Source organism: Ranitomeya variabilis, chromosome 3 (genome assembly GCF_051348905.1).
Source record: "Ranitomeya variabilis isolate aRanVar5 chromosome 3, aRanVar5.hap1, whole genome shotgun sequence".
NCBI lineage: Eukaryota > Metazoa > Chordata > Amphibia > Anura > Dendrobatidae > Ranitomeya > Ranitomeya variabilis.
Genome location: NC_135234.1, coordinates 362620607 through 362647786, shown reverse-complemented (window position 1 = coordinate 362647786; position 27180 = coordinate 362620607). Strand labels below are relative to the sequence as shown.

Here is a 27180-nt window from a genome sequence, read left to right as displayed (position 1 = left end):
GGAGGCACAGTGACACATAGAGCTCGGGTCATGATAGAGATCCTGTAAAAAGCCTTGGGTCACCTGCCATACGGGTTTATGTCCCATCTTTATGGAGGACAGAGAGAACTGTGAGGAACTTATCAGAAGCCATAGGCAGTAAGGGACTACAATACCACAGCTAAGAGGAAGGCTTTTAACTCCACCTGATAAAGGGGACTCTGGATTCGCTTCCAAGCCGGCCGGACCCTGCCTGTCTTGTGATCTGGTGCCCTGGGCCGAAGTCTTCAGTAAACCAGGTAAAGGGACTGCAAACCTGTGTCCTCGTTCTTTACTGCACTATTCACCATCTTCCACCTACACACCGGGAGCCCTGGGTATATACTTCACCTGTGGGAAGTTATACCATCTAGCTGCCATAACATCACCCCAGAGGACCCCTTAAAGCAGCGTCGGTCCCCACTGACCGAATACCACAGGTGGTGTCATGAACATAAACTTTATTCAATTTCCCTTTTACATGGGCACCCAGGGCCACTGACCGGGGCACCCAGGGCCACCGACCGGGTCACCGCCACCGTGACATCCCCCCGTGAACACCGGACCCAGTACTGGCGGGCAACTAACTAGAAGTCAGTAGCAGATGAGCAGTGACTCAGGGCTGAGAAGCTAGTCTGGCCATAGTCTGGTAAGTGACAATAACTAGTATATGGCTGTCCTGAGACCAGGTGAGGTGGGGGTTGACTGTCGGGGCTGCCTTCGCAGACAAGATGCACAATATGCATGGATGGGACAGATAGAAAAGTTGACTGCTGAAGATACTGTGTGTGTAATAGGAATTGTGACTGGGACCAGTGCAAAAAACTGCAACTTTTGGAGTAGCAGGGTGCATGTAATACTGTATGCCTAGGCAGACTACATTCTACTATTGGGAAGAGGAAGCTGTGTTGGATGTCAGAATTGCCCTTTTTAAGTTCTACAAAGTTTTCAAGAATATTGCCTCCATATTGGAAGACTTGTAAATAAAATCCATTTACTAAGGAGGTTTGCTGCATTAGTTTCTGTGACCTGGGCAGGTAAATACTGTTGCCCTTTTTTACCGTGTTAATTCTTGAATTTTTGGAGGAATTCTAATTACTCTTTCCGTGGCTTTGCTTTTAATTTTAAGTAAAAAATTGGTCTGATTAACTGTATATAATTAGTGCCAGAAGAGTGATGCGATCTCAAATTGTAGAAGGATAACCGCAGCACTGAATAGATGAGGAGCGATGTTTGTTTTCTCAAGTGATGATTTATTAATCTCCGACCGCTAGTTTCTGTGACCAGGTAAGGTAAATACTGTTGTCCTTTTTTGCTGTGTTAATTCTTTAATTTTTAGGAATTTTAATTCTTTCTGTGGCTTTGCTTTTAATTTTGCTGTAAATAAAATGCCAGATGTTCTAAGACTGTCACTTGTGTGTCAGGTGTGACAGACAGTAATCCTGGATCCGGCAGTAGTAGGTCTTTGCGTTTAGCTCAATCACCTTCTTGATTTTTGCATCTCTGTTATCGAGCGATATCCTTCTCTCTCTAGGACCCAATAGTTACCTCCACCTTCTGCTGCTAATCACACTCCTGTGCTGAAGGTTTAAATACATTCAATTTTTGCAGCATGGTGTGGGTGTTAGCTCATACTTTCCTCAGTTTTGTTGGAAGCTCTAGCAGTTAACGTCTTCCCTGGGGACCCTTGGAGGATTGCTGGCATGACATCTTGGTGGTCTTCCTCACACTAAGTGTTTCCCCCCCCCCTATGTCTACCCTCTCTGTCTTTAGTTTTAGTGGGGACTGACTAGTGATACCCCATCCCCTCCCTATGTAGGGCCTATCGCTAGGGTCAGGAAGGGATTAGGTTCCTGCTTGGCCATAGGTTTAGAACCTATATTAGGGCAGACAGGGTGATTTTAGATCTGCCTAAGGGTCTCCACTTCCCTTTTCCCTAGTGTTTGGGCTCCCCCTTCCCTATTCCTGTTGTTGTGGATTTACTTATCCTTCATCCAGTGTAACAAAGACATGGTGTCCGCCAGTGTCTTATCAAAAAGCCTTCTTGCTCTGTGACAACTAAAATGTGCTTGGCACAGCGTCCCGCCACTGTGGTATCTGTCTTTACTGTCACAAAGATTGCACATTCATGTGAGGGAGTTGTGGTCTGCCACAGGCAATAAAAGTTGGCATGTAGGAAGGACATAATAGGTGCATTCTTCTGTGCAAAGGAGTATATCTGACTGACATTAGCCTGGAAAATGTTCTGTTTGGTTGACAGGATGGTGTGGAGACGGCCCTTCTTCTGTTGTGTGGCCGGTGTACAATATATACTGTAAATTCAGAAGCTAAATAAGGATCTAAAACTAATCTATATACATAAGAAACAATTACTGAATCTTCCATTTAAAATAGTAGTAAGATTAATTTCTACTTGTAATAAATGCAGTGTCCAGTTAAGACATACCTTGTAACAAACCGATCTGGTTTCTTTTTTCTTCCATTGTTGTAGAATAAGAACCTGTCGATAAAAAAGCATACAATTAGTATAAATACAGTTGAAATATTTAGGAAGCTATGTATACAGGAGAGAGATGGAGACAAATTTATAAAATCTTCTATATCATGTGAATGTACATACTGTATGTGTTTAACCAATAATGACATTATTTTGATGATAGTAAACATGAAAGACTTGTAATCATATTTTAGTTTCTTCTGTACTGGTAAATTATTTCATATTACACACAATGTTAAACACTAAAAGTCTAGTTTTACAATATATACATTCCTCAACACTGAAATTGTAATAGCAAGAAGAAAAGTTGTGGCATGTGGCCTAGTATTGTTGTGTTGAGAAAAGGCACCTGGGACACGTTGGAGAAATAGCCGTATCACTGGTTCCACAACCAAATCAATGTAACGCTGAGCTGTGTACCTGGAATAACGATGATTCCAGCTACTGTGCATTATGCCACCCCATACCATAACCCCATGAGCAGGACTGGTGTGATGTTCCCTCGTGAAGACCCCTTAGAGGCATTGCCCACCTAATCTCCAGACCAATTTCTGGCTATTACTGCATCCAAAACAAAAGCGGGACTCATTGCTAAAAAGGATAGACATCCATTCCGGCCTTCATTACCATCTTGCTCAGCACCATGATAGACTTTGAGAGCAGCGGTGTAAGGTGAATAGAACACATGTAGCTGGATGTCTGTCTAGTGGCCCAATGTCATGCAGACGCCTTCTGATGGTTTATGTAGACACTGTTTGATGCCTTAGGCTTGGTATGTATAGAGATGACCACGACATTACTGTATAATGTTGCACAAAGAGGATCCAATCCCCTTCAATGATACGTAAGAAAACTAGGCACTCAGAGTAGATGAAATTAAATAAATGATTTAATATGCAATCCAACAATAAAGGTTGACAAACTTTCAAGTCTACATTGGACCTTCCTCAGTGTGCCTATTGTCCAATTGAAAAAATATCAGATTGCATTTTATCCCCTGGGTCAGTTAGGAAGCACTGAATGCAGTGTCCAGTGTCCACCACTGGTTTAAACAGACGCTGAGTGGTGGATACTGCGTTCAGTGCTTCCTAGCTGACCCAGGGGATAAAACACAATCTGATATTTTTTCAAATGGACAATAGGCACACCGAGGAAGGTATAATGTAGACCGAAATGTTTGGGAACCTTTATTGTTGGACTGCATAATAAATCATTTATTTAGTTTAATCTACTTTGGGTGACAAGTTTTCTTAGGCTTGGTATGTGACATCCAATTTCATTTGCAGTACAGAATAGATCAATCATGGAACCAGTGGTACGGCCATTTCTTCTAAGAGTCACATGAGCTGTTTTTAAACACAACTTTAGGTCACAATGTTGCTCGTGAAACTGTGAGCAGCCTTCTTGGTGTTAACATGCTACCATGGCCTGCAGCATCTCCAGACTTGTCTCCCATCGAGCACATCTGGGACATCATGGGCAATTGTAAAGGAAGCTGCCAGCAGTGAATCTTGATGATTTGGGCACCCAAGTGCTTTCAAGGTGGCAGAACATTCCCTTAGACAACCATTAATAACCACATTGATAGCATGCCAAGTCATGTACTGTAAGTGCGTGTATTTCTCCATGTGGCACTCATACTTGAGACTGCATAAATCAAGATATTTTGAAAATGTTATTTCCATTTATTCATAATTTGCATATATTAACATGTCTATTGATCCTGTGTTTTCCATAATTTCCATTTTTTCCTTCTTGGTGTTGCAATTTCAATGTTGAGTAGTGTATTAATATTTGGAGCTAGTGAAGTAAATCTATTATTAGCTAAAATTAAGGGATCCTGACAATAGTAATGTTGGTGCAGAGTTTGTAGAAGTACCAGGACCCTGGTGACTAGGGGTACCCAAGGCCACTCTACCATTTAAAAGGACCATAGTGTTTTTCTTTTTGAAGCAAGAATAGCATTTACTGACACCTTATGGCCTTTCATTCATTTTCTTCTAAAATAGAAGAATAGAGTATGAGCAACACTGAAGAATAGAAACAAAACGCTGCATATCCACAGGCTAGTCTCCTCCACTCGTGTGTTTTATGCACCTGTTCAATACTTTAAATTTTGAATGGTCAGACTAAGATTGGGAGCTTGGTCATCAGGGCTCTTCTTCTAGTTCAATCAATAACAACTGCAGTGGGAATTGATGCCATCCAGCACCAAGGCATCAACGAACAAGTAGAGGTAAACACTTAAGGATGTCTGATCAGGAGACTCATTCCCCTCTTCATCCCACCCCGGTTAGAATTTTGGAGTCTAGTGTCTTGTTAAGTTTGGGGGCTGATTTCAGGTCTGGTCTTGCATCTTATTAATTTTGGGGTCTGTCTTGATGTCTGATTAATTTGACAGTGTCTATATTTATTAAGATGACTTGTCTGTGATCATACTTAATTTAGATGATTAGTCTAAACTAGTGTTACTAACTCAACAACCAATCTCATATTGTAGATACAAGACTAAGAAGAGATCTCACAAGATAATAATAAAAATATATTTTTATTAAGCAACCAGCTCTACCATCTCCTAGTGTATCCTCACCCATCCCCTGCAGACTGTGAGCCCTCGCGGGCAGGGTCCTCCCTCCTCCTGTACCTGTTAGTGCTTTGTTTTTTGCTCATGTTTATTGTATTTGTCTATATTTGCCCCCTTTTCACATGTAAAGCGCCATGGAATAAATGGCGCTATAAAAAATGTATAATAATAATAATAATTTTAAAAAACAAGATAAAAAAGCAGGAATGCCGTATACAGGGGACGCCGAGCATCAATATCCAAACATAGTATAACAATAATAATGATAGCAGCAAAAGGAAAAAACCTAAACAAGGTACACCCCTAACAAAAAAAAAAATTGTGGTACATATATTACCATAATGTTAATAATCCATGTCCATAGATGTAATGGAGGTTGCTAACCAAAAATCGGCAAATATCAAAACCGTGCATGTATATGAGGCTGTCCAAGCAATAAGGACCAGCCAAATAATGTCAATTTCCAATTGTCCAAATATAATGCTCCTGACTATAATAAGTCTAGGGCAAGCAAAGTGAGCTAATAGACCACATTAGGAAAATTAATATAACTATACATATACATGTGGAACGCCCGCCAGGGCCGTTGGGTACTCGGTACCGGGTCCGGTACTTGACGGGGATGTCACGGTGGCTGCGACCCGGTCCATGGCCCTGGTAAAAAGTAAAAGGGAAAGTCTTTATTTGTGAAATAAAGTTTGTTCGTGACGCCACCTGTGGTATTCGGTCAGGGATGACCGATGCTGCTTAAAGGGGTCCTCTGGGGTGATATTGTGGCAGCTAAGATGGTATACCTTCCCACAGGTAAAGTTGGGTCCCCAGGGCTCCCGGTGTGTAGATGAGGATGATGAGTGGTGCAGTAAAGAACAGAGAACACAGGTTTGCAGTCTCTTTACCTGGTTTACTGAAGATGTCAGGCAACCACAGTCCAGGGCACCAGATCACAGGTACAGGCAGGGTCCGGCTGGCTTGGAAGTGAGATCAGAGTCCCCTTTACCAGGTGGAGTTAGAAGCCTTCCTACTAGCGTGGTGGTGTAGTCCTTTGCTGCCTTAGGCCTCACACAAAGTCCTCACTTGTTCTCTCTGTCCTCCTTAAAGGGTAGGACACTAAACTGTATGACAAGTGGCTTGAGCCTTTTTACAGGGTCTCTATCATGACCCAGGCTCTATGCGCCACTGTGTCTTCAGGTGAAACCGCTGAGAAAAATTTGCACACCACCGGAAATACTTATCAAAAGGAATAACTTTATTGGAAGCACAATTTAAAAACAGTTAAAACCAATACAAACAACAACTGCCCCCCCCCCCACAGGCCTGTACAACACTGTATATGCTGCGTGCATGGCACAGAAAAAGTGACCAATATTACACAAAATAGTAAATAACTGGCTGTTTGGGACACACTGCAAAGGAACGAACAATATGTCCCCTGACGAAGCGGTCTGCGTGACCACGACACGCGTTGGGTTCATCTGCCTCCCGGACCTGTCACACTGGCTGCGGCGTCGCCCTCCCTATTTTAGGTGACTATAGGGTGACTGGGATTCACACTGCTTTATTCTGGGGAACCTCCCTTCTTGGAGTCTCCCAGTATCTACCTTCATTAGGAGGTGACATGGGCTATGTTTCTTTCAGTAAATCTTAATTTGTTATGGTACGTCAATTCTTGGATGTATATTTGTGCATCTGACAGAGTTATGGGGGATTATTCACTTATTGACATTTGAGTTTGGATGTCCTCTACTTGTGGTTGTACCCATGTCAAGCATTACATATTGTTCGTTCCTTTGCAGTGTGTCCCAAACAGCCAGTTATTTACTATTTTGTGTAATATTGGTCACTTTTTCTGTGCCATGCACGCAGCATATACAGTGTTGTACAGGCCTGTGGGGGGGGGGGCAGTTGTTGTTTGTATTGGTTTGAACTGTTTTTAAATTGTGCTTCCAATAACGTTATTCCTTTTGATAAGTATTTCCGGTGGTGTGCGAATTTTTCTCAGCGGCCTCTTGTTTTGGTTGTTCTGATGTTGCTTTAGCCGCTTGTGTTCGCACCCCCCTTGTTCTTATATTAGCATTAAAGCACAGAGTGCGCCAGTTTTTCTTGTGGTACTGTGTCTTCAGGTGTTAGGGCAGACAGGTGACCTGCAATCAGCTGTCCTGCCGGTATCTGCTGTGCCACTTGGAATCGACACAACCTCAGTCTTCCAGCTACCGGTGTCTGCCCTCTGCAGGGAGGTAGCTCAGTCGAAGCTATTCTCCCCAGATCTTTCCTCTCCTTTGCCTCGCTCTCCTGCACGCTCATTACAATCTGCTCTTCTCTCTGTATTCTCTCTATCCAGGAGCTGCAGCACCCTCTTGGCTGCATGGCCCTTCAGTCCTTCTGACACTCACTCTCTGACTGCTCTCTTCTCTGTCTCTCTGCCAGACTGACTAACTTTCCCTCCAGACCAGAATATATATGTAGGGGAGCCACTCATAAACTGGATCAGGGCTCCCCCTTCTGGCCTGGAGTGTGAACATGTTGTATGCTTGTGTTTACCTGATAAAGAAGATCTTCTTTCGCTTCCAAGCATGACATCACTCTCCCTGAGAGGAAAGCAATGCCACTGTAACAACCAGGACCCTGGGGTGTTACACATACATATATTGCGGGTTGATCACAGATGTTGTGGTTCTCCAGGCATCCCCTCACCCCAACGCGTGTTTCGCCACCAGCAAGCGGGATGTATCTTGTTTAGATTTTTTCCTTGTGCTGCTACCATTATTATTGTTATACTGTGTTTGGATATTGATGCTCGGTGTCCCCTATATACGGTATTCCTGCATTTTTTCTTGCTTTTTTATCTTGTTTTTTAAATATTGGTTAATAAAAATATATTTTTTACTATTATTATTATTATTATTATTATTATTATTATTATTATTATCTTGTGGGAGTTCTTCTTAGTTTTGTATCTACAATATGAGATTGGTTGTTGAATTATGTATGAAGTTCCCCTTTAATGTTTAGGACACATGTTGAATTAGTGTTATTAACTATAAAGTCTTGGGTCTGAATTATGTAGAAATCTGGTCTATCATCTGAATCAATTTAGGGGCTGTACTAGGCAGGAGCCTACACAGAAATTGCAGGGCCGCAGCAGAGATCAGAAAGGAGAAAGCTGCACCCCACCCCAGGCCCTGATAGGAGTAACTTTTCATGCATAGTGTCAAATTAAAATAATATAAATGAATAATGCAATGGCACAGTGCTAAATAAAAATACAAGATATAACTCGTACAGGGCCCAAATAATGCTGCAGAGTACCAAATACAGTGGGTGTAATGAAAATTATGCTGTGTATTTTATAACCTGCAACTGCCACAAAATCCACTTTCAACACAAACATGTGAATGTCCCATAAATACCAAGATTGCCACTGGCAAAATAGGGACGTTTATGCCCCATGCCTAGTTCTCTCCAGGAGAGCCGCAATCCCACTCGGGAATGGCCCCAAAGAGGGTGGTAACAACCACTCATTTCAATAAATTCTGCCACTTTATACTCCAGACATCCCCTGAATTTTCCTGGATTGTTTACTGCTACACAAATTTGTATTTAGGGTACAAGAGTCTGCTCCCTTTGTAATCTTTGATAAAGACTCTGCTGCTGTAGTGATTTTGGCAGCAATGAGCTGAGAACAGATAAACCTGGATACTGGGCTATTCGGACTGCTGCACATGCCAAGGAGCAATTTATACTTGATATCTATTATGAACGTCATCTTCAACCTCACTGAGTTGACTAATGTGGAACACACAAATATTATTTGATAACTACAATTGATCACAAAAGAAGAAAAGCGAGCAGCATCCAATCCAGGTGAAAGAAGCAAAAGTTCTTTATTCTGCCATCAAATCATACAATGTTTCGACCAAGCAAGGTCTTTATCAAGACTTGATAAAGACCTTGCTTGGTCGAAACGTTGTCTGATTTGATGGCAGAATAAAGAACGTTTACTTCTTTCACCTGGATTGGATGCTGCTCGCTTTTCTTCTTTTGTGAGTATTTGTCCGATTGGGTCTATGGACTTTGGAGCGTGCATCCTGATCATCTGAAGTGCTGTCAGTTGCTGCCTTTTGTAAACTACAATTGATCAGTCTGGATATGGCAGATCAGCATAGGAAATGCCTTACTGACTATGGGGTGTGTTGGTATGCAGGCTCGGACTGGCCAGCAGGGTGACAGGGGAATCCCCCGGTGGGCCCCTGTGTAGATCTGGGCCCCCAACCCCACTGTATGGGCAGTACTTGGCATAATTCACTTGATTCACTCTGTACAGAAAAAAGCAGCATCTCATCATTCATTAACCACGCTACCTAGTTTATTATTATATAGAGATATAGGTAAATTTGTGAACGAAAGTAGTATAATATTTGCATGCAGGTGAAAAATGCCCCCCCCCAAAGTCAATGTTACTGGTGGGCCCTTGTCACCCCAGTCCGACACTGTTGGTATGTAAAAGGTTAATGGCGATTGTCTGCAGGGTTTAAGTGATTGGCTTTTCGGGTGATGTATTGATAGGGAGGTTCCCCTTTGTAAACCCTTTCCTATGTGGGTTCCACCTCTTTTCTCCCTGCATACAGTGGAACAAGGAGACTGCAAATAAAACCACAGGTACCAGCAATCATGGCTGATCCCCTGGTGGCACAGTTTAAGGAGAGGATTATGAGAGAGAGAACTCAATGGTTGTACGGCCTCTTACATGAAGTGTCAGCGGACCCCTCTCACTTATCATTACAACAAACTGAGCAAATAGGGAACGCATGGAGGCATGGGCGTTCACTCAGGAGTGGCTGAGCTCTCCCGGTACTGAGTCCCAGGCCTGTAAGGCAATGTACTGTTAGAGAACCCAGGCTGTTAACTCCACAGACATCTTTGATCTGCCATGGCCGACACCCCTGTGGAGGTTTTCTGGAAACCCTGTGTATTGTCCGTGCACAGAGGCTATGACTGTAATTGCCAGGAATGTGGCTCTGCCCCCTCCAGCAGACACGCTGCAGCTGCCATCTTCCCTTCAATCATTCCCCTATTCACTTCACATAATAAACTGCAGGCCTGTGGCCAAATTAACCATGGGTGGCCAGGCCCTGCAGTTAGTCAGGACTCCACATGATGTAAATAATGATGTTAACCAACTCCCCCTTTGCTGCTAATGATATTAACCAACCCCTCTTATTACAGGGGAACTTGCATCCCCATGCACACCCCCTGTGCAATCCCCAGCCCAGCATGCTGAAGCCGCCACAGTGCTTGCTAATGCACCCATCCTGCCACCTGCTGTATCTCAGCCTACCGGCCTTAGCCACATCATGTATCCCGCGGTGGTGGTTGGGAACGTTACTTCTCATGATCAGTTACTCGGAACACGGACAGCGTCGTTACCAGACACGACCATTACTAGTCCCACCATCCATCAAGGGCGTCCTGGTCTTCCAGAAAGTCTTGACCCTCAAGATAGAGGGCACCACGAACTCAGATGATTACGTTTCCTGCACTTCTTGGAGTTCAGGCTATTCTGGCCATAGAAGCAGTCACAACCGACCAGGTAAGGACTGGGACTGAAATTCAGCCCTGGCATTTGCAATCACACAGGCCCATGTTGTCCCCCTTTCCAAGCACCAGATGGAGATATATTACTAATATTACCCTGGATGGAAGAAAGCAAGATTTAATACAAAATTAATATTTCTAATGATACCTGTGGCCTGCTGGGGTAAGTGATGGAGTCAGTGGCTTTGTGCTCCATCACAACTGTTAACCATAAGGGTGTCTTGAGAACACTGATACTGTAGCAGACAAGGCAGCCCACAACCAGACAGGCCCTTCTGGCATTTGCCAGAATTGCCAGATGGCCAGTACGGCCCTGCAACCGACAATGGGGCGCAAACCATGCTGCAGATAAATGCACAAGATTACAGAAACAGTCAACTAAGCCTCACGTTAATAATGACCCAAATGACGCCAGTGAGCATCATTGCGATGGAGCCATGGCTCACCCTGTATCCCAAAACTAAGGATGCATCTGAATTTAGAGTCGGTTTTAAATACGGTTCTTTATCCAGTTTAATTTGTGTTGATCCTCAAGCTATGCAAAAAAATATTAAAATCAGCTATTGACAACTCAGAGAGCTATAGGCAGAATGGTGGGCCTGTTTAATTCCCCTCTGCTTACTAATCTTCGAATTTCAGCATTATGGGTCATATAAAAAAAGAATAGAGAAAAATTTTGTCTCATACATCATTGTAATACCCTTGATAAAAATCAGTTAATTATGGTATTTCTGTGTATTATTGTGTACCATTTGACCTGTCAGTTGCGCTGATCAGGACAGCTGGACCTTGTGCTTTACTGGCCCTATCAGATACTAGAAGATTGGCGTGCACTTGGTCGTTTGGTGAGGTGCATGTGGAATGGGGTACGCGACCCCTAGACTAAGACAAGAGAGATTTCACCACACACTCTTGATTCAGGTGATGCAAAGATTTTATTCGATAAAGCAAGCATATAAAATTGTTTCGAAAAATTGCAAAAAGTTACATGACAAGTATGAAGGCAAAAGAAGTTTGGGAATACAGGGATCGCCAACTAATGGGTTTTTCCCATCCCACTATTCATTCAGACACCCATATACAGGTGACTATCTTTTTGTGACAACAATAGGTGTTTCTTTTTTATTTTACATGTTAAGATCTCTCATGTTGTTCACATGCTCATTATATTCATTTGTCCTGACTGCAGGTTAGATAGTCAGGTTATACCGGTTTTCTATTAACTGTCCACACAAATTGGTGTATTATGTGGTATCCTAGTGGATGTCTTACAATTATGTATAACTATACATGTATTAAAGAACAGTAGAGATCTTGTTTATCATGACCCAATCATGTCTATCACAGCCAGTTGTGCTTTTTTAAATGGGTTTAATCATCTATGTTTTGGCTGGTCTATGTTTTGAATAAAGATTTGTTATTGATCATTAGTTGGTGATCCCTGTATTCGCAAATTTCTTTTGCTTTCATACTTGTTGTCCATTAGTATGCGATATGTTGATCCCCACAATTCATTAGTATTGGTGACATTTATCACACTAACTGAAAATTACACTTCGTTTCAACCCCTCCAGGGTGTTTATCACAATGTTGTTGATTATTCATATTAAAGGAGATCCTTTAAGAGAAAGTCACAAGATTCAAAGTATGCTGAGAAAGTAACACGTCTCCTTAAGCTAATAACTGGTTGCTAGCATTCTTTGGGGCGCTTACGGTTAGTGAATTAACAGTCCCAGCTAAAACATAACTAAAAGGTTTGGCAAAGGAAGAAATAATTGTGAATCATAACATGCCGAGTATCGCCTGTTCAAAACTGACCAATCTGTCAAGGGATCTTGGATAGTGATATGAACCATTTTGTTTGGTTAAGCTGATTAGTGATTTTGCTAACATTAAACAGTCCCCCCTGTTATTTGTATACATTCTTGTGGTTCACCTCTAACCAAATTAGAATTTGACGCCATGTTCAAAAGATGTCTTTTCTTGGCTGGTCATGGACCTAAAGATTATGGTAATCAAGCTTTCTGTATAGGTGAAGCAACAGAGACTGCTTGTGTGGTTATTATGGGGGCAGCTGAGGTGCATAGGTAGATGGAGGTCGAACTGCTACACCAGATACATTTGACCAGTTCTTGGTAAATAATATTTATATCCCATAAGTCGACCAAAGGTTTGTATCATAGGAAATTTGCATACCTTGTGGGCTGCCAAAAGGGCTGAATGCCATCCAGGCAGCCAGAGCCTTGGTTTTCAAGGAGCAGACATTCGCTAGAAAGGGATACATAGCCTACGGTGGTCGCAGGTGCTAATGGAGGCATTCAAAATCAGCAGAAATGCTCAAAGTCCAATAATTTTAGTACTGCACACAGGGGATAATGACCTACGTTTTCTTAGGCTGGACGAACTGTTGCCTCTGATGAAGATAGATTTGGATAGTTTTTTCCTGTATTGATAGTAGTCTGGTATGAGGTCATCCCTACGTTGGTATGGCAAGATGCCAGGGTTGCAGCAGCTGTGCAATGAGCGATGAGAACGTTGCATTTCTTGGTATGAAAGGACCAGAGGCGGAGTAGTGGTTCGCCACAGACAATTAGAAGGAGATAATAGTTGTTTATTGAAAGCACACTTAAATTATATAAGCCTGAATATTTTTTATCAGGAATTCAAGATGGCATCAAACAGGCGTTATTTCTTTTGGGTTGGGGTCAGAGCAAGGTGTAGGAGGTGCGCTCGCTCCTTATTGCAGTCAATAAGTACCAGGATTTTTTAAAAGGTATGGAGTTCCACACTGCCAGCATCCCGGGCTAAGGATGTTCTACCTATGGTACCAAAGTACAAGTTTTTATAAGGTTATGATGTTACATAGTTACATAGTTATTAAGGTTGAAGGAAGACTATAAGTCCATCTAGATCAACCCATAGCCTAACCTAACATGCCCTAACATGTTGATCCAGAGGAAGGCAAAAAAAAAAACATGTGGCAAAGAGTAAGCTCCACATTGGGGAGAAAAATTCCTTCCCAACTCCACATATGGCAATCAGACTAGTTCCCTGGATCAACACCCTATCAAGGAATCTAGCATATATACCCTGTAACATTATACTTTTCCAGAAAGGTATCCAGTCCCCTCTTAAATTTAAGTAATGAATCACTCATTAGAGTCATTACAACATCATACGGCAGAGAGTTCCATAGTCTCACTGCTCTTACAGTAAAGAACCCGCATCTGCTATTAGGCCTAAACCTTCTTTCCTCCAGACGTAGAGGATGCCCCCTTGTCCCTGTCTCAGGTCTATGATTAAAAAGATCATCAGAAAGGTCTTTGTACTGTCCCCTCATATATTTATACAATAACATAAGATCACCCCTTAGTCTTAATTTTTCCAAACTAAATAGCCCCAAGTGTAATAACCTATCTTGGTATTGCAGACCCCCCAGTCCTCTAATAACCTTGGTCGCTCTTCTCTGCACCCGCTCTAGTTCAGCTATGTCTTTCTTATACACCGGAGACCAGAACTGTGCACAGTATTCTAAGTGTGGTCGAACTAGTGACTTGTATAGAGGTAAAATTATGTTCTCCTCCTGAGCATCTATGCCTCTTTTAATGCATCCCATTATTTTATTTGCCTTTGTAGCAGCTGCCTGACACTGGCCACTAAATGTGAGTTTGTCATCCACCCATACACCGAGGTCTTTTTCATTGACGGTTTTGCCCAGAGTTTTAGAATTAAGCACATAGTTATACATCTTATTACTTCTACCCAAGTGCATGACCTTACATTTATCCCCATTGTGTGGAAATAAAAGCTGTGGCCAAACCCCACCCATCAAAGGTTAAACTTGTGTTGTTTCAGTTATTTATGGGAATCCCAGTTGCTATAGATCTATAAAGTTTATGAAAAATGTACGAAATAGCGGCGCTAGTGTAGATGGATATGAACAGCTGCAGGTAGTATTCCGTACCACATGCGGGAATGAATAATACTAAAATAAAAAATATATATGTTTTACCTGCGCTATATAAGCTATAAACACATTAATCAAACAAACACAGCTCGTGTTTTTACCTGTTAGGTGAGGGACGTATTCAAATTGCTCAATGAGAAGTGTGTATAATTCACAAACCAGATCGGGTGGAAATAGAAACTATGTTTAAAAGAGAGAAAGAGATTGTCTCAATAAATGCTTGCTTTCTCTAAGATACTAAGATACTACTGTGGCACTTCCTTGTACTCCAGGGAGTGCTATGGCGCTACCAGTTAATAACCTCCTTAAAAAATGTAGTGATACAACCCTATGATAAGTCTCAACTAATAAAACACCAGTGGACTACCCAAACCGAGCCCCAGTGGTATACCGAACAGGTGAGTATGCTAAGGTGGGGAGATTCTGATTAAATATACAGTCTCAGTTAGATACCTGTAGTATACAAAAATTGCTTATAGATTGTCCATAGTTCCTAGGAAGTAATGTTGCAGGTTACTTAGCGGTGTCTTCCATGCGGCTTATGCGAGCGCCGTCCCGGCCGGTGACAGGCGCTCGCGCGGCCTATGCTTGAAGATCCTAATGCGATGCTGTACAGGACCTGCTGTGACGTTCGGGTCACGTGATCGTCAGTCACGTGGTGCCCCTGAAGATACTACGGATCGCAGTGGGAGCCAAAAAAACGACATGTTTTGGAATAACGCGGATTCCTTCATCAGGGTTGGCTCCCCCTGCGTTAGATGGCTCTATATACCTGATGTTTGTTTCCCATAGGATTAATCGAATGCAAACAATTCCACCTCATTATTCAGGCCTCTTGGTCTTAAAGTGTCCATTTCAAAGATGTATTTAGTCTCCTCACGTGACATTTGTCTTATGAAGTCCCCCGTTACCCCAATCATGTTGCACTACCTTAATGCCCATTACTTTTACACCTTGCGAATGTCCCTCGTGGTGAATTAGGAAATGTTTAGATAGTGGGTGTTCGGTGTATTTGCTCCGTATGTTTCTGAGATGCTCATTAATTATTTTACACAAAGTGCGTTTAGTACGTCCCACATATTGTTTCCCACATGGACATTCGATAGCGTATATCACTCCTTTCGTCGTGCAGGTTATGTAGTCAGTGATAGGAATTTCTAAACCATTCCGTGCTACCACTTGTTTTTGTTTGGTCAGTTTTAGTGATTTACACATTTTACATTTTTGGCACGGAAAGAAGCCCTGAATACTTTGTTTGAAAGGGCCCTTTGTTTTACTTGGGGGATTTGGATTACGCACAGTAGGGGCAATTAATAAGCCTAAATTGCGCGCTTTCCTAAAAACAAAGCGTGGGCGTTCGGATAGTTTATCTCCTATTATATTATCCTCTTTAAGAAGATCCCAATGTTTATATACGATTTTTCTCAATATTTGTGTATTTGAATTATATTGAGTAATAATAGGTATCAATATCTGAAATTGCTGGTTAAAGGGATCCTGTTCCTCTTTTTTACTATCAGCAAGGAGTTTTGTTCGAGGGATTTCTTTTACAGTATTTTTTGTTAGAATCAAAGATTGTTTTATCATAACCTTTATTAATAAATTTGTTGATAAGGGTATCTGCCTGCCTATCATAGTCAGCTGTATTTGTATAGTTACGGTTTGACCTAATGAACTGGCTACGGGTATCTAACTGAGACTGTATATTTAATCAGAATCTCCCCACCTTAGCATACTCACCTGTTCGGTATACCACTGGGGCTCGGTTTGGGTAGTCCACTTGTGTTTTATTAGTTGAGACTTATCATAGGGTTGTATCACTACATATTTTAAAGAGGTTATTAACTGGTAGCGCCATAGCACTCCCTGGAGTACAAGGAAGTGCCACAGTAGTATCTTAGTGCAGCGCCCCAGAGTCCTGGTCGTTGCAGTACTGTCGCTCCGCCACTAAGGGGAGTGATGGTACGTCTGATGGCACTAAAGGAGTTCACCTGACCAGGTATCACAGACACACATTACACTTCACACTCCGGCCACCAGGGGGAGTGGTTCTATCTATTAGGCCACTCCTCACACTCTGGTAAAACTGGGGGTTGGATAGGAAGTTAGGGAGAAAGCAGCTCGGGAGAGTACGGGAGAGGACCTGTCAGGGGTGGGATCCTGACAGCGGCCTAGAAAAAGGACAGATCGTTACGGAGCCGTGCCTGTGCCTTATAGCGGATCACAGCACAAAAGCGATAGAACCAGAAGGAGTCGTGCCCCAAGATTGGCAACATCCTTCTGAGGCGCGTAGCCGGTGGCCGGAGCACCGAGGAAGTAATAGACTCTACGCATTACTTGAACTACGGCAGGGCAGTTAACTTTAGGTTGGCTGTCTCACCTTTTACACCTAACGAAGACAACGGAGGCAATCGTGGGAGAGGGGCGTCTCTAGGGTCCCTATAAAATAACTCCAGGCCTACCCAGTCATACGGGTGCGTCCTATCCATATCATCTGGGGGACGGAGAGAGAGAACAGAAACATACACGACAGTTGTGAGGACTATCCCGTGGTGCTCAGCAGGGAAGTACTACAACACCCAGGCGCTAGTAGGTAGGCACTGACTTCCACCTGCAAAGGGAACTCTGGATGTGCCTTCGGACCGGCCGGTCTCAGCCAGCCCAGTTAGCAGTGCTCTGGATTGCGGATGCCGAAGCCTTCAGTAAAGAGGTAAAGGGACTGCAACCCTGTGTCCTCGTTATTTACTGCGACCTACACCACCACCTGCACCTTTTATTGGGCGCCCCTTAGCAGGACCACGGACCGGGTCAGGCCACCTTGACATCCTCAGAACCGAGAGACCCGGATTCGAGTACCCCGCGGTCCTGTGTCTGGGGGCCGCTCCAACTTGGCGTCACGAACAGGATCTACTTAAGCCTGAAGAATCAGGTCATGTGTGCCTTGGAACTGTGACTGAATTGTGCTTGAATCGTGATTTATTGCAAAGACTGTGCATTGCTATTTGCTGCCAAAAATCCGCCATCACCGGGCTGTGTGGAGCACGAGGGGAGGAGCCATAGCTTCATGGGCGGAGCCGGCCGAAAAGAGCGCGGAGCGAGAAGACACGGTGAGGTGCCGATTCCAGAAGAGGAACCCCGACTTCCACCAGGTTAGCAGGGGGGAGGAACGGCCATGTCTGATCCAGTAGGAGCGGAGGCGGCGGTCGCAGCCGCAGACTCAGGGGCACCTCCGGGCCCCGCAGTAGACGCAGCCGCGGGCCTTGTAACACCGCCCGGTGCTGCAGAGCTTGCCGCCCCATCAGCCAGCCGGATACGGCCGCAGCTACAGCAGCCATAATGCCCTTCTCCATGCCGTACCTGCCTGGAGCAGAGTGGCTCCCGCGATATTCTGGAGAATCACATACATTAACTGACTTTAAAGAGGGGATCTGCAGCCTGCTTGAGTTTTATCCCTTGACAGAGCCTCAGAAAGTTCATATGATAACAGGCCAACTCTTTGGAGCGGCTTTGAGGGAAGTGAAGTCCTGGCCCGCCGCGGATAAGAGAACTGCGCAGCAGGTTTTTGCAAAGCTTAAAGCTACCTTTGACACCCGCACCGCTACAGAAATTAAATTGACATTCTATGGGTGCAAGCAGAGGCCACAGGATAGCTTACGGGTAGTGTTGAGCGATACCTTCCGATATGCAAAGGTATCGGTATCGGATTGGATCGGCCGATATCCAAAAAATATCGGATTTCGCCGATACCGATACCCGATACCAATGCATATCAATGGGACACAAAATATCGGAATGGTTCCCAGGGTCTGAAGGAGAGGAAACTCTCCTTCAGGCCCTGGGATCCATATTCATGTATAAAATAAAGAATAAAAATAAAAAATATTGATATACTCACCCCTCTGATGGCCCCGGCTCTCACCGGTCCAAGCGTCTGCCTCCATTCCTAAGAATGCAGAGTGAAGGACCTTCGATGACGTCGCGGCTTGTGCTTGGTCGCGTGACCGCTCATGTGACCACTTACGCGACCAATCACAAGCCGCAACGTCATCGAAGGTCATTCACTCCCTGCATTCTTAGGAACGGAGGCACCGCTAAGAGCCAGGGTCCGCCAGAGGGGTGAGTATATCAATATATTTTTTTTTATTATTTATTTTTTACATGAATATGGATCCCAGGGCCTGAGGGAGAGTCTCCTCTCCTCCAGACCCTGGGAACCATACGCACCGCACACTTCCGATTCCGATTTCCGATATCGCAAAAATATCGGAACTCGGTATCTGAATTCCGATACAGCAAATATCGGCCGATACCTGATATTTGCAGTATCGGAATGCTCAGCACTACTTACGGGACTATGCCCTGAATCTCCAGGAGGCACGGCGGGCCATCAAGCAGAGTGACCCAAACAGCACGCAAGATGATGATAAACTCCTGAAAGAGCGGTTCATCCAGGGGCTCCTGTGCAGTCATCAAAGGGCCCAACTACACTTCCTGGCCATGCAGAATCCAGACCTGACGTTTGTGCAATTCAAAGATAAAGCCATCCAGGTGCTACAGGAGTGACAGCCCAGCCGTGCAGTACTTCCCAGGCGTCAAGCTCTCACGTACCACCTGGAGGTGGCGCCGGATGCGCTAGTTTCCGCTGAGGCCGATGCCCAGATCCTGGAAGATGACTCCCCTGCAGGACTGCGCCTCCAGATGCAAGAGCTGACCAAGAGTGTTGCTGCCCTAGCTCGGACCGTCCAGTCACTACAGGAGGCCCCCCAAGGAGAAGATCCAGCTGGCTTCCAGACTGGGAGATGTTCCCTGGCAGCGACCGAGGAGGGTTCCGTTGACCAGAGGCAGAGACAACGATCGATTTCATCGGGACGGATGCCCTATCTGCCGCCGCTGCCACCAGGTGGGCCATCTTGCAAGGTACTGTCATTTAAAAGAGCAACCCCTGGGGCAGAGGGCCAACCCCCAGGAGTAGGACGATCAGGCCCGCAAAATTGGAGAGCCAAATACATCGGAGGGCGACCAGTTCTCCCCATCGTGATCGACGGTATCCCCATGAACGCTTTGCTGGACACCGGTTCCCAGGTGACGACTATGCCTTACATCCTTTATAAACGTTATTGGGAGGACACCGACATTACCCGTGGCCCCGATGATGATTTCACCATAATAGCCAGTAATGGTCAGCCGTTGCCACAAGTGGGGTACAAAGAGGTCACCATTAAGGTGGGGCGGGTAGAATTGGAGGCCCAAGGAATTGTCATTGTTGATATTGACCGACGTGAATGTAACCCCATGATGTCCATTGGTACTAATGTCATAGAAAATTGTCTTGCAGAGGTTATTGTCTTGTTGCAGCAGGTAGCAGAAACAGCTGGTTACAGTGAACAACGTGCCTTGCAGAAAGAAATCAGAGCTCTGATGCAGAGACAGCAGGTGGAGCTGACTGGTGGTGAAATTGGCCGTGTCACAGTGAGTGATTCAAACCCCATTGCAAAACCCCCCAGGAGTGAAATGTTAATATGGTGTCGGGCAGCCATAGGCCTCAGGGGTAAAGACTACCAGGCCCTGGTAGAACCTGTATATTCAGATAATAGACCTACCCTCCTGACAGCCAGAGGGGTGGTTGACGTCCGCAAGGGAAGGGTGCCAGTGCGTGTCCTTAACTGTGGGGAGGAAGAAGTCCACCTAACCAAATATGCCACACTAGCCAAACTGTTTACTGTTAATAATAGTGTGATACAGGCACCCGGGCCCTTGGTCCCGTCCAATTCGGTGGAGAACAATGGCTCTGCAGGGCAACCGAAAGATTGGTGTCGGGAATTACACATGGGCACTGACTCTACCCCATCTCACCAGAAACAGGGGGCCTACAGGGTGGTTCATGAGTATGAGCGAGTATTCAGCAAGCACCCCCTAGATTTCGGGCAGGTAAAAGGGATTAAACATCATATCCCCACAGGAGATCATCCACCCATAAAAGAGAGATACCGTCCTGTACCCCCAGCTCATTATCAGTGTGCCAAAGACATGTTGCGAGAGATGAAGGAGGCTGGGGTAGTGAGAGACAGTTGTAGCCCCTGGGCAGCTCCATTAGTCCTCATTAGGAAGAAAGATGGCACCATGAGGATGTGTGTTGATTATAGGCAACTAAACCGCATTACACATAAGGATGCATACGCATTGCCCAGGATAGAGGAGTCCCTGGCTGCTTTAAAATCTGCTATCTACTTCTCTACCTTGGATCTCACCAGTGGGTACTGGCAGGTTCCCGTGGCAGAGGCGGACAAGGAAAAGACGGCCTTCACGACACCAATGGGTCTTTGCAAATTCAACTACATGCCCTTCGGATTGTGTAACACCCCGGGAACGTTCCAGAGGATGATGGAGTGCTGTCTGGGACACAAGAACTTTGAAACCGTGCTGCTATATCTGGACGATGTCATTGTCTTCTCTAAGACCTATGAAGACCATTTGAAGCACGTGGCCGAGGTGTTTGAAGCCCTATCCAACTTTGGCTTAAAGGTGAAACTGTCCAAATGCCATCTGCTGAAACCCAAAGTGCAGTACCTGGGCCATGTGGTGAGTGCTGAAGGAGTGGCCCCAGACCCCGACAAGGTCACGGTGATCAAGGACTGGCCGAAGCCCAGTAACCTCCATGAAGTCCGGCAGTTCCTCGGGTTGGTAGGCTACTACAGGAGGTTTATTAAGGACTTCACCAAGAAGGCCGCGCCATTGCAAGACCTGTTGGTGGGCCAATCCAAGAAAACCAAGGGCAAGAGTACCCCATTTGATTGGAACGATGGACTGGAAGTATCGTTCACTTGCTTAAAGTTGGCGCTGATGGGAGAAGAGGTACTGGCCTACCCTGAATATGACCAACCGTTTGTGCTGTATACGGATGCCAGCAACGTGGGACTTGGAGCCATGCTGTCCCAGGTCCAGAAAGGCAAGGAGAGAGTAGTTGCTTACGCCAGCCGGAAACTTCGCCCCACTGAAAGGAACCCTGACAACAACAGTTCCTTTAAGCTGGAATTCCTCGCCATCGTCTGGGCAGTGACGGAGAGGTTCAAGCACTACCTGGCCTCAGCAAAATTCACCGTCTTCACGGATAATAATCCACTAACGCACTTGGACACAGCAAAACTCGGTGCCTTGGAGCAGCGGTGGATGGCCCGGTTGTCTAATTACGACTTCACCATCAAGTACCGGGCAGGGCACAAGAATGCGAATGCCGATGCATTGTCCCGGATGCCTAACTTGCCAAAAATGGGGGAAGACCCGGAGGCACTTGAGGAGGTAGAGCTGCCCGCTTTCCATCGCCCCAAGGCCACCCAGTGTTCCCATCAGGTGGAGAACAGGCGCAAGAATAAGCAGGGTGCAACGCTGAATCCCCTGCCCCATCACGGGTGGCAGAGACCCAGGATGGTGATCCCGCGGTCCATCAGGTGAAAGAGCTTCTGACGCAGGCAGGTTTGCATCCCGGCCCGGATGGTCCACAAGAAACACAACAGCTGTGGAAGGGGAGAGGCAAACTGTTTATTCACGATGGTAAGCTGTGCCGGAGAAGCATCGACCTGCGCACTCATGAATTGGTATGGCAGATTGTGGTCCCCAGACAAGATGTGCCAATGGTTCTGGGAGCGTACCACGATGGGGCAGGACACTTCGGATGGAGGAAGCTGGAGAGGCTACTCCGCGAGAGGTTCTACTGGATTGGCATGAAGAAAGCAATCGAGAAGTGGTGTCGAGAGTGTGGCCCATGTAGTCTACGCAGGAAGGACCGTGACAGCCAACGGGCTCCCTTGCAGCCCATCATCACCAAACGGCCGCTTGAACTGGTCGCGCTACATCACGTGAAGCTAACACCTAGCCGGTCAGGCTATATCTACGCTCTCACCATCGTGGATCTCTACTCCAGATTCCTGGTAGTTGTGCCTGTTAAAGATCTAACGGCCAGGACGGCTGCCAAAACCTTCCAGCAGTACTTCTGTAGACCCCATAGGTACCCGGAGAAGGTACTGACCGATCAGGGGCCTGCATTTGAAGCGGAGGTGTTCCAGGAGTTCTGCAACCTGTACGGGTGTAAGAAGATCAGAACCACACCGTACCATCCACAAACCAACGGGATGTGTGAAAAGATGAACCAGGTGGTGATCGACTTACTGAAGACCTTACCTGTGGAGGAACGGAACTTGTGGCCCACAAAGTTGCCGGACTTGGTAGATATGTACAACCACATCTGTTGTGAAATTGGATTTTGGGCTCCCCCGGTGGCCACTGGTGGAATTGAACTGGTGTGCATCATCCTCTCTGTTCACCTGTTTCCATCAGGATGTGGGAGTCGCTATTTAGCCTTGCTCCTCTGTCACTTCCATGCCGGTCAACATTGTAATCAGAAGCCTTTCTGTGCATGTTCCTGCTGCTAGACAACTCCCAGCTAAGTTGGACTTAGTCCTTGTTTGTTTTTGCATTTTTGTTCCAGTTCACAGCTGTAGTTTCGTTTCTGTGTCTGGAAAGCTCTTGTGATCTGAAATTGCCACTCTGATGTTATGAGTTAATACTAGAGTCTTAAAGTAATTTCAGGATGGTATTTGGATAGGGTTTTCAGCTGACCATGAAAGTGCCCTTTCTGTCTTCCTGCTATCTAGTAAGCGGACCTCAATTTTGCTAAACCTATTTTCATACTACGTTTGTCATTTCATCTAAAATCACCGCCAATATTTGTGGGGGCCTCTGTCTGCCTTTCGGGGAAATTTCTCTAGAGGTGAGCCAGGACTATATTTTCCTCTGCCAGGATTAGTTTGTCCTCCGGCCGGCGCTGGGCGTCTAGGGATAAAACGCAGGCTACGCTACCCGGCTACTGTTAGTTGTGCGGCAGGTTTAGTTCATGGTCAGTTTAGTTTCCATCCTTCCAAGAGCTAGTTCGTATGTTTGCTGGGCTATGTTCTCTTGCCATTGAGAACCATAACAGTTTGACCGGCCTAAAGGGTTAAATTAATTGACAGAGAAAGGAGAGAAAAGAGAAGTCTGCTGAAGATTTTTTTTTTTTTTTTTTTTCTCAGTTCTGAGTGTGCTTGTAATTGAATCTCTTGCAAGTCTGCCTATATTGCAGCCTTTCTCTCTCTCTCTCCTTCTAATCCTGGAATGGCTCTGTGTTCACCTGTTTAAAATGGATATTCAGAGTTTAGCTGCAGGTTTGAATAATCTCACCACGAAAGTTCAAAACTTACAAGATTTTGTTGTTCATGTTCCTATATCTGAACCTAGAATTCCTTTGCCTGAATTTTTCTCGGGGAATAGATCTTGCTTTCAAAATTTCAAAAATAATTGCAAGTTGTTTTTGTCCCTGAAATCTCGCTCTGCTGGAGATCCTGCTCAGCAGGTCAGGATTGTGATTTCTTTGCTCCGGGGCGACCCTCAGGATTGGGCTTTTGCATTGGCTCCAGGGGATCCTGCGTTGCTCAATGTGGATGCGTTTTTTCTGGCCTTGGGGTTGCTTTATGAGGAACCTCAGTTAGAACTTCAGGCGGAAAAGGCCTTGATGTCCCTATCTCAGGGGCAAGACGAAGCTGAAATATACTGCCAGAAATTCCGTAAATGGGCTGTGCTTACTCAGTGGAATGAGTGCGCCCTGGCGGCGAATTTCAGAGAGGGTCTCTCTGATGCCATTAAGGATGTTATGGTGGGGTTCCCTGTGCCTGCGGGTCTGAATGAGTCCATGACAATGGCTATCCAGATCAATAGGCGTCTGCGGGAGCGCAAACCTGTGCACCATTTGGCGGTGTCTACTGAGAAGACGCCAGAGAATATGCAATGTGATAGAATTCTGTCCAGAAGTGAACGGCAGAATTTTAGACGAAAAAATGGGTTGTGCTTCTATTGCGGTGATTCAACTCATGTTATATCAGCATGCTCTAAGCGTACTAAGAAGCTTGATAAGTCTGTTTCAATTGGCACTTTACAGTCTAAGTTTATTCTATCTGTGACCCTGATTTGTTCTTTATCATCTATTACCGCGGATGCCTATGTCGACTCTGGCGCCGCTTTGAGTCTTATGGATTGGTCCTTTGCCAAACGCTGTGGGTATGATTTGGAGCCTCTTGAAACTCCTATACCCCTGAAGGGGATTGACTCCACCCCATTGGCTAGCAATAAACCACAATACTGGACACAAGTAACTATGCGGATTAATCCGGATCACCAGGAGATTATTCGCTTTCTTGTGCTGTATAACCTACATGATGTGTTGGTGCTTGGATTGCCATGGCTGCAATCTCATAACCCAGTCCTTGACTGGAAAGCTATGTCTGTGTTAAGCTGGGGATGTAAGGGGACGCATGGGGACGTACCTGTGGTTTCCATTTCATCATCTATTCCCTCTGAGATTCCTGAATTCTTGACTGAATATCGTGACGTTTTTGAAGAACCTAAGCTTGGTTCATTACCTCCGCACCGGGAGTGCGATTGTGCCATAGATTTGATTCCGGGTAGTAAATACCCTAAGGGTCGTTTATTTAATCTGTCTGTGCCTGAACATGCTGCTATGCGAGAATATATAAAGGAGTCCTTGGAAAAGGGACATATTCGTCCTTCGTCATCTCCCTTAGGAGCCGGTTTTTTCTTTGTGGCTAAGAAAGATGGCTCTTTGAGGCCGTGCATTGATTATCGGCTTTTGAATAAAATCACGGTTAAATATCAATATCCGTTGCCACTGCTGACTGATTTGTTTGCTCGCATAAAGGGGGCCAAGTGGTTCTCTAAGATAGATCTTCGTGGGGCGTATAATTTGGTGCGAATTAAGCAGGGGGATGAGTGGAAAACCGCATTTAATACGCCCGAGGGCCACTTTGAGTATTTGGTGATGCCTTTTGGTCTTTCAAATGCCCCTTCAGTCTTTCAGTCCTTTATGCATGACATTTTCCGTGATTATTTGGATAAATTTATGATTGTGTATCTGGATGATATTTTGATTTTTTCGGATGACTGGGACTCTCATGTCCAGCAGGTCAGGAGGGTTTTTCAGGTTTTGCGGTCTAATTCCTTGTGTGTGAAGGGTTCTAAGTGCGTTTTTGGGGTTCAAAAGATTTCCTTTTTGGGATATATTTTTTCCCCCTCTTCCATCGAGATGGATCCTGTCAAGGTTCAGGCTATTTGTGATTGGACGCAACCCTCTTCTCTTAAGAGTCTTCAGAAATTTTTGGGCTTTGCTAACTTTTATCGTCGATTTATTGCTGGTTTTTCTGATGTTGTTAAACCATTGACTGATTTGACTAAGAAGGGTGCTGATGTTGCTGATTGGTCCCCTGCTGCTGTGGAGGCCTTTCGGGAGCTTAAGCGCCGCTTTTCTTCCGCCCCTGTGTTGCGTCAGCCTGATGTTGCTCTTCCTTTTCAGGTTGAGGTCGACGCTTCTGAAATCGGAGCTGGGGCGGTTTTGTCGCAGAGAAGTTCCGATTGCTCCGTGATGAGACCTTGTGCTTTTTTCTCGCGTAAATTTTCGCCCGCCGAGCGGAATTATGATGTTGGGAATCGGGAGCTTTTGGCCATGAAGTGGGCTTTTGAGGAGTGGCGTCATTGGCTTGAGGGGGCTAGACATCAGGTGGTGGTATTGACTGACCACAAAAATCTAATTTATCTTGAGTCCGCCAGACGCCTGAATCCTAGACAGGCGCGCTGGTCGTTGTTTTTCTCTCGGTTTAATTTTGTGGTGTCCTACCTGCCGGGTTCTAAGAATGTTAAGGCGGATGCCCTTTCTAGGAGTTTTGAGCCTGACTCCCCTGGTAATTCTGAACCTACAGGTATCCTTAAGGATGGAGTGATATTGTCTGCCGTTTCTCCAGACCTGCGGCGGGCCTTGCAGGAGTTTCAGGCGGATAGACCTGATCGTTGCCCACCTGGTAGACTGTTTGTTCCTGATGATTGGACCAGTAAAGTCATTTCTGAGGTTCATTCTTCTGCGTTGGCAGGTCATCCTGGAATCCTTGGTACCAGGGATTTGGTGGCAAGGTCCTTCTGGTGGCCTTCCCTGTCTCGAGATGTGCGAGGCTTCGTGCAGTCTTGTGACGTTTGTGCTCGGGCCAAGCCTTGTTGTTCTCGGGCTAGTGGATTGTTGTTGCCCTTGCCTATCCCGAAGAGGCCCTGGACGCACATCTCGATGGATTTTATTTCGGATCTTCCTGTTTCTCAGAAGATGTCTGTCATCTGGGTGGTGTGTGATCGTTTCTCTAAGATGGTCCATTTGGTTCCCCTGCCTAAGTTGCCTTCTTCTTCCGAGTTGGTTCCTCTGTTTTTTCAAAATGTGGTCCGTTTGCATGGTATTCCGGAGAATATCGTTTCTGACAGAGGTACCCAATTCGTGTCTAGATTTTGGCGAGCATTCTGTGCTAGGATGGGCATAGATTTGTCTTTCTCGTCTGCTTTCCATCCTCAGACTAATGGCCAGACCGAGCGGACGAATCAGACCTTGGAGACATATTTGAGGTGTTTTGTGTCTGCAGATCAGGATGATTGGGTTGCTTTTTTGCC

The 27180-nt window shown here is 45.3% G+C and overlaps 1 protein-coding gene across 1 annotated transcript in view; it reads right to left on the bottom strand.

Moving 5' to 3' along the window:
• LOC143818238 (uncharacterized) overlaps positions 1-27180 on the bottom strand; it is a 208967-nt gene that overhangs the window by 118433 nt on the left and 63354 nt on the right. The window contains exon 2 of the mRNA XM_077299601.1: positions 2465-2518. Within this exon, the coding sequence (XP_077155716.1) occupies positions 2465-2501 (37 nt within the window). The 5' untranslated portion in view covers positions 2502-2518. The remainder of the gene's footprint in view (positions 1-2464; positions 2519-27180) is intronic.